This window comes from Loa loa, assembly GCF_000183805.2.
Source record: "Loa loa unplaced genomic scaffold supercont3.48, whole genome shotgun sequence".
Classification (NCBI taxonomy): Eukaryota; Metazoa; Nematoda; class Chromadorea; order Rhabditida; family Onchocercidae; genus Loa; species Loa loa.
The window spans coordinates 202,680-214,403 of NW_018108228.1; the positions used below are offsets into that span (position 1 = coordinate 202,680).

Sequence of the window (11,724 nt, forward strand, 5' to 3'; positions counted from 1 at the left end):
CAGAAATCGATTGAAACTTTAAGTAACTTTCATCGATTTCAAGAATTACATGTCAGTTCAGTCCTTATCCAGCATGTCAGTTAATTGGTATAAAAAGATCATTATTGGTGACAAATTCTCCCCATGTAATAGGAAAAAAGGCTAGTAACATCCAGTCAGAACATAGTTTTGCTTAAACGAATTTCCGTTTTGTCGGGAGAGATATCAGCAGGTAAACGGCGCCAGAAGTCAAGTAAATGTAATTCCAAAAGACTCAGATCATTTTCCTAATTTGAATATCAAATTGACAAAAAAATAATAAAAAATATCTTTTTCGTACCATTTCCGGTCAAAGCGTATGTCTTTTTAGAGAAGAAGAACAAGAATAAAGGAGTCCCACTGCAAGCTGAGATAATAAAAAAAACTATCACAATTTCCAGTAGGCTAAAGAATGCATCCACCCATTACCTTGAATGATTGCTTCACCAATTGTAAAAATCATATCCCAGCCATACCTTTCTGTTTTTGTTTCTCACGATTTCAGGTATAATATTTTGAAAACTATTGAAAGAGATTCAAATCTCATCATGTCAAGTAATCGAATAAGTAAGGAAGTGTAAAAAAGGCCTAACTGTTCAAGACAAGAACTTAGAGAATTATCGTTTAGTATTTGCGGAAAGAAGGAACCAAGTGGATGTATGTGAACTCAAAAGTGTACCCTTTTCAAAAAAATAAAAATGGCGGAAGAAGCAAGTCTGAACATTCTTTCTGTATAAATAATATTAAATCTCAATTAGAATGTGACTGTCAAAATGTAATAGCAAAAATAGAACTGACACTTACAAATGTCTTCCATCATATAAAAGTGGAATTCTTATAGCAGTCGTTATTTCCTCCCTATTTATTATTCCCATTGGTCTTGCAGATAAAATTCTCAATGAACCGAACTTATGTAACATCAAATAAATGAAAGTGAAATCTGACAAAATTGTCGTGAAGCCATCCGAAAATGCAACACATATTATGATAAACTTTCAGAACGACCAAGATTCTGAAACTGTGTTAAAATCGATTGATGAACAGTTATGCCAATATTACAAATTCGTTTTAAGAAATTAAAAGATAAAATACTTTAATCTCATGCAGTTTTAATGAATCCAATTTCATGAAAAATGAGTGATAAGTTATGAAATCTAAATTGAATTTATAAAATCACTTTTTTTTTTCAGAAGTTTAAGCATTACTTTAAGAACTGGTTGGAACAAAGAACAGAAAGCAAAACTCACGGTTTCTTAATAAAATTAATAACTCTCCATTTGAGTGAATAGCTTGAACTAACCAGAAATGGTTCAAGTCAAGAAATTCGTGGACCGCATATAAAAAATTGCTCGTGAAAATTTGAAATTGGGAACTCTTTAAATCTGTTTGAAAAGTATAATTTTTCATCATGTGCTGTTGTCGTTGGGTGAATTATATTTAAATCTGATGACAGAACGATGGAAAAAATGACAGAATCCGTACATGAAATATAACAAAAAGTTTAATTTTACAATGAATTAAACAGAAGGCACTTCAAGAACTATTTAATAAACAGAACAAAACAATATAAATCCATTATACAGAAGATCTGGGAAGTTACCATTTTATCATTGGTGATGCAGAAAAGTGAGTGAGGTCGATGCATGCTTTGTTTCATTATTAACAAAGATTATACGAAATTCGTATTCACTTCACCTTGATTTTATCTCTCATTCTCTGTAATAAATACACAATTATTTCAGTTGAGTGAAACAGGAAATCACAAGGTCTTAAGCAGAAAACAAGGAAAGAAAATATATTTCAAAGGAAAAAGTTTTCAGGCAGATAATACAAAATGAAGAGAGGCATGAATAATAAAGCTCGCTTTTCATGAATCACAAGCATGCACTGATTCAAAAATTCGGAAACGAAGTTAGGGAAAGTTTTTAGAAAAGTGGTCCAATTATGAGGCATGAAAGATAAATTGAGCCGGATATGGTGTTTGAGTGGCAGCTGGGATATATGCGTGCGCTGAAGGTAAATGAAACTTCATATCACCGTACGGATTTGGCTGTGGCTTCAACATGTCATAGAATGGTCCCTCTGGAGGACCACGTTTCTTGTTCTTGTTTTTCGTACTGATTTTACGATTTCTGGTCTGAATACCATCTTTTTTCATCGATATTGGTCGTGAAATCTGCAAATAAAGAAATCCGCAAATTAATTTACCTTAAAGAATTCTTGAAGACATTTTTAAACAGATCCATCTTGTGTCGGTTTATTTATGATTTCCCAACTAATTTATGGAGGACCAGTAAATGAATGCAACATTTAATCTAGTTTAAAATGAAAAATGTGTTAAGCATCTGTTGATAGGATAACGAATGAGGCGCGAAAAAGGGGTGGCTGTGATTGAAACAAGCTGACAAGCAACAGAGAAATCATCATTTGTAAATTTTTGTAATGGAACCAGTAGCAGGCGTCCTTTTACAAATGTTGTTGCGTTAGCTTTATGATTGTACAATCTGGTCGACGGACCTAAGGACGGCGTTAAAAGCAAAAGTGTTCCTCGGTCTTAGTTCCAGAGCAGAACAATAGCTCTTCTTCTTGTTACGAAAACGTTGTAAAAATGGTTATTTCACAATTTAATCCTTTCGAAATTTAAATCTTAACTCGTACACTTTTTCACAGCTTGAACAGAAAAATTTTCACACATTACCTGACACTTTCTACTCCGACCGAAAAAAATTACAAAATTAATGACTCAAAAAAATTATATTAATTTCCGATTTTTCAGAATTCCCGTTGGTTTACTTCTTAATGTTTACTAATTTCTTTTGTTGCTCATTAAAAAAACGAATCCATTTCAAATTTAAATTAACAAGTGGTTGTAAAAAATTGATAAGTAAAAGTCTTCTATTAGTAATTAACTTCATTAATTACGGGATGTTTCCAGCTTTTTCATAAATCATCGTTTGTTTCTTTGGTTAAATTAAAAATAGATGCACAATGGTCGTCGTTTACGACGTCCAGGCCACGATCATCAATCATATTTATAGTTAGCCAGTGGGCGCCTCCTTAGTAAAATACAGTGTCACAATTCATTGTTGGATTATATTACTTTCTTCTTTTTTTCGAAATTTGTTATTCATGAGCGGAGAAATCAACACGAAATTAACTCTCACAAAATTTAATTAACTTCATCGAGCGAGCTTTAATAAAGAAACAGATCAAATGTTATGTTATGCTTGGTTTTTGAAGGGTGAACATTATGAATTCGTCTCATAGTACATTAATTAAGAACTCTGAATGGTTAATGACTAATTAAAAACTCTGAATGGTCCTACTGTACTGCAAGTGAAGGTGAAAGTTTTCTACAATTTTTATACTTACCTTATCCATTTCTTTATTTCCTGCCTTCGTATAAATCAAAGGTTAATGTCAAAAGTAAGAAAATATGCAATTAGCAAAAATCTGTGTGATGTTTGTTTTCATAATTCAACATCATTCGACTAATATAAATTTTGTCTTGCCAAATGACTGCATGTTTCCTTTCACTTCTTAGAAAATTGATCTCGTAAAATAGCTTCACACTGTGCTACATCTTGACTTTGTTTCATAAATCACTATTTCATCGATCATCTTATTAAATCAATTTTTGCTTAATAATTTATATGCTGGCTTTCTCGCGAAAAAAAGAGCGCTGCTTTTTTTTTGAAAACTAATTTACATCTTTCTTTTTTGCTTCAAATTTTGGATCCTATATAAGTTAAATTTAAGATAGCTAACGTTGTGCAGTTTATGATAAAGACCACAGGCATTGCAAACTGGTTGTCCTAAGGAGTTCCGCCTCCACAGCGTTGTATTATTTGTTTTACAATTGACACATTCAATACCCGTTCTCTTCTGTGCACTCTGCAAATAAATATTAAGCATTCATTTCCGAAATCTGTTTATTTCAATACAACGCCCAGAAATTAGACTAAGTTTTTTGAATTTTCATTAATGTAGTCAAAAATCCCACTCAGTATTCTGTACCTTCTCAAATTTAAAGATGAGAAGGAATGAGTGACTGAAAAATAAAAAACCTTTATCCCTTTTGTGCTATGAAGATACCAATGAATGAAATAAACCTATTTGTTACAAAGGCAAACCTTTTTTTGCAAGACATTCCAAAGCGTAAGTTTTTACAAACAGAGGTTCAAAATATAATTTCAACTTTCAAATTTCAAATGATTGTCAAAATGTCTCAAATGTTCTAAAGAAGCATTTGAAACACTTGTTTTTTTTTTTTTTTTTTTTATTGAAGCAGATTCCAGGTGAACTTTTTTTTTAGTAAACGAATGTTCGAACATTCGATAAATGCATTCAATGGGCCGTAAAAGCCTATTCTTTATTGAGTAAATGCAGCAAATCAACCAGGTAATTGTTGTGCATATCACAGTGATATGGATTTGCAAATCGAGCATACTGTAATAAGTAGCATTAGGGATGTACTTATGCAATTAACCAAGCTGGTTAGCTCATTAGTTCATCCGTTTACATCTTACTTGCCCGAAATTTACAACACTTTGTTAGAAGAGTTAAGGCTGTTCGTCTTTCGGAAGTTAAAAATGTGCTTTCAAACCTGTTATGAAGCTTTCTATTTCTCATCCTTCTCAAGCATCCCCCCTCTTCCTTTTTTTTGACCCCCTTATACCTCATCTCCCTCCTCCCTTCTCCTTATTATTCGGCATAAGTCACATCATCGGAGTCCACTGCCTCCTCCAAACCTCCTTTCCATCATCTTCTTCTCCCCTCCTCTCTCTCTCTCCCCTCCCTCTCTTCTTTTTGTCCTTGGAATTCACCGATCTTCCCTTCTCCCCTTACTCTTCTGTCTTAGGTACCAAAAAGCACCGCTTTGATACGTTTAATAGATCCAATGTACGAGGAAAAATGTCACTTGACGCCGTATCGTTTTTAATTAGTGAAGCGCTGAAAAATACTCTCCGCCGACAATCTTAATCATAAAACTGACTGTGAAATTCCAACATAGCACTCACTCACTTTGTGACTGCGATGGATGACAGCTGCTACTTCCAATTATGTCAATTAACGCTTACTCGCAAAAACAAATCAAGAACAGCGCTGTTCAGAAGTAAACCTGCAGGAGGAAAGGATCACTTCGGGATAGCATCGGGTTCTTATCCTTATTTCGACAAATAACCAAAACAAAACCCGCTCTTTCTCCCATAATTCCAAATGTTGGTAAATGGTTATTGAAGCCAATCAATACTTAAATAGTGCTTGTCTTATTCTCGACCAAAATGACAGCAGGATCAGAGAGAAAATAACAAAATAAATATACTGATTTGTGCAAGTTATCTAGAATTTTCAGGGAAGAAAAAGATTGAAATGTGATAAAGTGACGGTGAAGATATAAATAGGATATGATTCAACTGTAACTGAGTTTTTATCAAAGTGAATCACCATTCGATCCCCGAAATGTGTTGCATTGATGATGGCAATGTAACACGAATCAACATATAGATTATTTTTTGTACTAGCTGTTGCTGTTATCAGTGTCAATGTATTGTGTTATTAGATGACAGTAGGACAATTTGACAAACGTTTAATCTCACATTAGACAGGCAGACAGAGTAGTTTTAAGTTAACGAGTGACCACTGGATGGCTTTTAGAGTGGACTTCTAAGGATCTGATTGACAGATTCAATAAAAAATGACCTTCCATTTCCCCCTTTCCCTTGCTTAAATCTACTTTAGTCTTTTCGTTTTTTCAATTAACCATTTCGCCTGCCTTTTTTTGACAAGTCATTCATTTTATTATCATCACATTATAGTTAGAGTTGTGAATAGTCCGCTGTAACTTTTACCAAAATTTAGAACTTCAGGTGAAATTGCAAAATGCTAAATTTGAATACATGATTACGATTTCCATGAAAAAGGATACGGCATTTGAGAGCTAAGAGAAATTTATTCACACTAGCAGGAATAATAAGCATCGTTGAGGCAAGTAAAAGTGTATTGTCATGCTGTAATAATTCTATACTCGATACCTATTTTCTTAGTGTGTGAAATTTTATATTATTGATTTCTCGAACTTATAATTTGCATAATTTTTTATAGTTATTAATCATTTGAACTGGAATTATTGTCCTTCAATGAAAAATGATGTGAAATTGGATGAAATGAAAAATTTTTTAATAAAAAGGTGAGAGAATGAGTGAAGAACCGGTTTCCGCATGGCGTACTACCGTAGCCTTATTTATAGTTGCTACGTCGAAAATGTTGCTTTTCTTCAAATATTTTCTGTTAGAAACGCATATATTTAAGGAACACCCACATCTTCTACGCTAAGGATTCAAATTCTGGAACTTTGAATTATTATGCTTATTGATGAGCTACTTTGAAAGCTGTTGAAGAAAATAAGTATTAATTAAATCATATAAAAACAAGATAGATTGGCTCATCAAGTAAATTAATAGCAATCAGTTAAATGATTGCTATCGGTTATTGTCATTGTCATTACTCCTAATATATCAAAGATTTATCACAGCGATACGATGATATATTAATATATGTTTGGCTGATAAGAACGCCTGATATCGCAGCCGACAAAAAACTAAGTTGCGATAATTGTTAGGTGCGAAGCATAACAATTTTAAATTATTATTTTGCTCATTTTATTCCTTTTTTTGATACTGTACTTTTATCGGATTATCAACATCATGACACCGTTGTGCCATGTTCAATCAGGAGACTACAGATTAAGTTTCCAAGAGAAGGCTGACTTATTAAGAACCGATAAAACTCAAAACACTCATTAAATGAATTAAGTTAACGGAAGAGTAGGAAAATGGAGATGCAGACAGTGAGATGGACATGTCATTTATAATAAAAAATTTTTGCATAACTTGTTTGGAATCTTATATAAACAAAAGAGAGGCGTAAAATTACATTACATTACCTGTCTTTTCTTGGGCTTGACCAATGGACGATTTTGTCCATTCATTTTATGATACAGTCCGCAAGCATTGCATAAGTAATGACCAGTACCATCTCTTCGCCACAGTGGGGTCTGTACGGCGCCACAGTTGACACATTCCCGTCCTTCTGCTGCAAAATACATGAGCAGTAATTATAATAGATGACGACGATGAGTAAGTTGAGATGATCATAGACAATATGAATGATGACACGTTTCCAACATTTACTAGATAATAGGTCTGAACCTGCATTAATACCCTATTTTCTTCTGAATACTACACATCTCAAACAAAAATCTCATTCCAGGACTTTCAGTAAGGATGAACAACATTTTCGGGAAACTGATAAATTTTTTGCTACTCTAAATCATCATTAATTTAGTCAGTAACCAATCATGAAAGTACTACGTTTTTTGAAAAGTGCAGTCAAATTATAAGGAATAAAACTTTCTTGACTATTCCCGTTTCATGTTTACGAAGCCAAGATAATTGCGCTAAAGTGCTTACATGTAAAGTTTCTGGTTTTGGAACGAGGGGCGCCGGAAACACAGGTGGATGACCTGGATGAAGCAGAACCGGACGATGAACATGCCACTGTAGGAGCTGTTAAACGACTTTGTGCTGCTAGTAAATTTGCACTGTGCAGTGGGTTATAGTAATCCGTCGTTGAATAAGCTTGGTATGTTTGGGGAAAAAAATTTTGTGTTGTTGTCTGATTTGGCGCTGGAAAGTATTAGATATGTTTATAAAAATCACCGCGGATTTTCCTATTTTCAGTTGAAATTTGCTAAATTCCGGATTTCATTGTTTGCCTTACTTTAAATAATTGGTTTAACTTTTTTAAGGAAAGGAAACTGATAAACGTGAAAGTTTTTTAACATGAATTTTAAATATGAATACGAACCAACAAGCATTTGAGTAGGATCTGTGATAACAGTGGTTGGTTGCGCGAAGCTTAGTTCAGTAGCATTGGAGGAGCAAGGTGACGCCCCAGCAATTGTGGCAGCAACTGATGAATTAGCTGTTGCACTTGAGTAAGGCCACGTTTGAAAAAAAAGACTTGGGTAAAATTGACCTCCTGTACCTAAAGACTGGGCAAAGTTTAATAACAAACGGATAAGAATTTAAATTTTAAAAGATCCTGTGAAATGTTTTGAAAATTTTGCATACCGTAACTATCTGGCATTTTCGGCGTTCCTTGGTAGTATAATTGGCCATTTTGTGTTGGATTCGAATAAAATGTGGAGGGTTTAATCGGTGAGAACACCTGTGAACATAATTGCTTGTTTAATTCATAAAAGCAATCGGTAAACTTTGTTTAATTTATAAGGTAAATCGACAAAATTCTATTCGAAAAATAATTTAAAGCACTTCAACCTTTTATATTCTTCCAAACTAAAAATTAACAAATAAAAACTAACTCTTGTTCATACCAGAAAAAAACAGGTGCGATGAAATTATGCAAATTCCAATTTTCATTCTCTAGACTCAAAATTAAATGAAATTCACTTAAAGCCTACAGAATCGTCGTTTTGTGCGGGATTATCAGCATCCTGATTCTGAGTGTTACCACTCATTTGCAATACGCTGAGATCAGTAACCGGGACATTTTGATCAGCATCAATAATCGCTTCCTGGATTGATTGAATAGGTTGATACAAGTCTCCAGGATGACCAACATCATTTGGTTGGAATTTATACTCCATTTCCACAGAAGAAAAACACACTATTATTTGACCTTGCCTTGTTCCAGCTTGATGTTCTAATAACTCGAAATCCTCTAAAATATGAGTTTTTTTTATAATGCTGAATTTTCAGAGAGATGTTCATCAACGCTTGATATCTTCAAAAAAGTTGTGTAATGTAAGGACAGAATATTTATAAAATTCAACAACTATAATCGCTATTATTAAAATTCAATCTATCATTGTTTCAAAATATGGTACTATATTAATGATTAGCTCAATAGTATTTAAGGGTTGTAAAGCTTCCACAGTTTAAAAAAAGCGAAAACTTGGAAAGAATGAAAAATGACCACAACGTTTAGAGTTCTGTGAAACATGAAGACTCCGATTTTTTCTGCAGAAATTGAAATGATTGTCCAAAATTACTGTCCATTCAAAACTAATGTAAAGCATTCAGAAAAAAGGAGGCGGAATAGATAAAAACCTATTTTACTTCTTTCCAAATTTCACTGTGATCCAATTTCCAATCTAATTCTACGTTTCAAATTAAATGACATTATTTTAATTCCAAGAGAACAAAATGTCAAGGTATGTTTGATGAGCAAAAAATTATGAACATCACTTACAGCACCAGCAATTCATTGATAACAATATGAATAATCAACAAACAGACAAATGGGCAGACGAACAAGTAGACAGACAGACGAACGGACAGAGAGACAAATATCCCGATGACCGTTGAATGAGAAGTGCTTGTGCGGATGGTGCATAAATTTGGGTATATTTTCGAGAAAAACATATATATTGTGGTGAGGCGCCATGATGGTGCTGTTATGTTCATCCCGAACCAAACATTTTCAGCTGCTTTTTAGGTATCAGTTACTTTTCGAAGTTATATTCCTGAAATTGATTCCAAGTTTCTTATTTTAATGCGATCCTACATGTATTCCTACTGGATTCGGTTTCTGTTGTGGTGTCGTGTTCTGTTGTCGAACTGTTATCAGGTGTCTGGAAGGATATTACCATTATAGTGTTGCAATGATTATATAAGTGGTAGCACACGCGACATGTCGAGGTAAACATAATTATGATTGAAAGATTTAGGATTATCAGGTATTGTGTGTAGATACAACGGATAATTTTTTAGAATATCAAGAATTATCAGATCAGTTTACACCCTAGTCTTCTTGTAACTTCAGTTAAGCCTCCCATATCAACGCATATCTAGAGCAAATTCTGTTTGCGATGATAACATGATATTCGCCGTCACTATTTGATCAATTATGATAAAAACTTTTTCCCAGATGGCAAATAACATTAAAAGTCAATTGACTTTCCCCGCTGATGATGGTTCTTAGAAGGTCATTATCAATTTTAGATCGAACACGTATAAACCACCATCATCATTATCACCAACATAATCGTTCTTATCGTAACAATCATCATTATCACCATTGTCATCAACCCGATAACAAGATGACACTTATATCACTGAAAAGCGAATTTTATCTATTGCTAGCTTAGATTGTCACAGCTCACAAAGGTGGCTTTTACGGGATTGTTCCGGGTTCACTCGCAGTTGACCCGGAATTGACGGAATACTTAAGCATCCTATCCATCCATCCATCTATTGGCACATCCGTCCCATCGATTCCATCTTTACAACTAGTCGAATTCGGCGGTGATGAGCGGAAGCTTCCTTCTTCCCTCTCCCTCCGCATTGTTCTATCAAAGTGTGAGGCGGAAGGTGGGTTGGTATAGAGGGACCCTCCCCTCTTCCTCCCTCTCCCCTCTCTCCATACTTCACTTTCGTTCGGGATAGCGAGTGCAAATTTGGGGGTGGAGTCGCGGGCGTCGTTTCCAACCAATCAACCGCTCCCTTCTCGCACTATTTTACGCCATACTTCAAATGACTCTATAACAATTTGTGACACTGTATTAAATATAAATATACAGGCGTGGAATTTGTGTCCTTTTATGGGAAAATTCAAAATAAAATGGAGAAATGCAAAGTGAAAAGGTGAATGAGAATGGCGGTATTTCGGCCTGGATGGTACCTGTAAAGTTGGCTTATGATACTTCAGGGTAGGCAACTTTTATACCCGTCCCCACCTCTGCCCCCGCCCTTCCTACTTCATCGGTTCTTGGCCCAACCCAATGCTCACTCTGGTAGTGTTGACCTCATCAAAACAAATTGTTTTTCGAATTTTCGATGAAGTTGCTCTTCATCATGTAGAGATTTTATAAAGTGATAAGCTGTGTGAAACGGCACAAATTCAAACTATGCAAAGATTTGAATTGCCATTTTTTATGTCACTCCAACAACTTCAATTTAGTAACGAAGATTTGACCCCACAAAATGGCCATTTGACATGCACACTAATTCGGATAATCAAGCTGACTAGTTTGCTTACTTTCAGAATGCAAAGTTAGTTTAGTTATGAGACGTTTTATTTCCAATCTCATTGCTGGATGAAATTTTCGGGTTATATCAGTAAGGACAAATATCGAATGATGCCTCCCCTATGCGATAAGTAATTTTCTCCCAGTGGGCAATCATTTGCCCAACCAAGATGGAGACAAATTTTCAAATCAGCCGCAATTCCCCAAATCCCCAAGCAATGATTACAGTAGGGGAATGATGCGGCACTGAGCTTCATTTCGAAAGTTCATCATTATATCCGTGGATAAACTATTGCAGCTATTATTGGGACTGCTAGATTACCAAGAAAATGCTTTTTTTTTTCTTGATAAATATTCTTAAATAAGCTAGCATTTAGATTTTCTGATGTGTTTGTTGTTGTTGTTGGATTATTCGTTTTTTGTTTGCTTGTTTACTTGACCATTTTTTGTCCTGTTTATGAAAATCGAAACTCTAAGGTCTAAATTAACATCTAAAACTTGATCAAGCAAAATTTATTGACGATGTCATTTTTGCAACCCCAATAAATCAGTGAACAGCTTATAGCATATGCTTGTAAGCAAGAGGAACAAACAGGATGATGAAAAAGTATATATATATCTTCAAACTAAATTTGTTGATATGTAGGCCGGCC

The 11,724-nt window shown here is 34.4% G+C and overlaps 2 protein-coding genes across 2 annotated transcripts; both read right to left on the reverse strand.

Annotated features, from left to right (window-relative positions):
* Positions 1-1,960: 1,960 nt before the first annotated feature.
* Positions 1,961-8,769, reverse strand: LOAG_17191 (hypothetical protein; the record flags this gene model as incomplete). The annotated part of the gene is made up of 7 exons (XM_020449854.1): positions 8,504-8,769; positions 8,154-8,250; positions 7,888-8,067; positions 7,491-7,706; positions 6,965-7,113; positions 3,787-3,912; positions 1,961-2,194 (listed from the first exon to the last, which is right to left on the reverse strand). The coding sequence occupies exons 1-7, from the start codon at positions 8,687-8,689 to the stop codon at positions 1,961-1,963; spliced, it is 1,188 nt and encodes a 395-aa protein (XP_020306564.1). The 5' UTR covers positions 8,690-8,769.
* Positions 8,770-10,218: 1,449 nt separating this feature from the next.
* Positions 10,219-10,389, reverse strand: LOAG_08825 (hypothetical protein; the record flags this gene model as incomplete). Its single annotated transcript, XM_003144354.1, has 1 exon — positions 10,219-10,389. One exon carries the CDS (start codon positions 10,387-10,389, stop codon positions 10,219-10,221), a length of 171 nt encoding a protein of 56 aa, XP_003144402.1.
* Between the last annotated feature and the right edge of the window lie 1,335 nt (positions 10,390-11,724).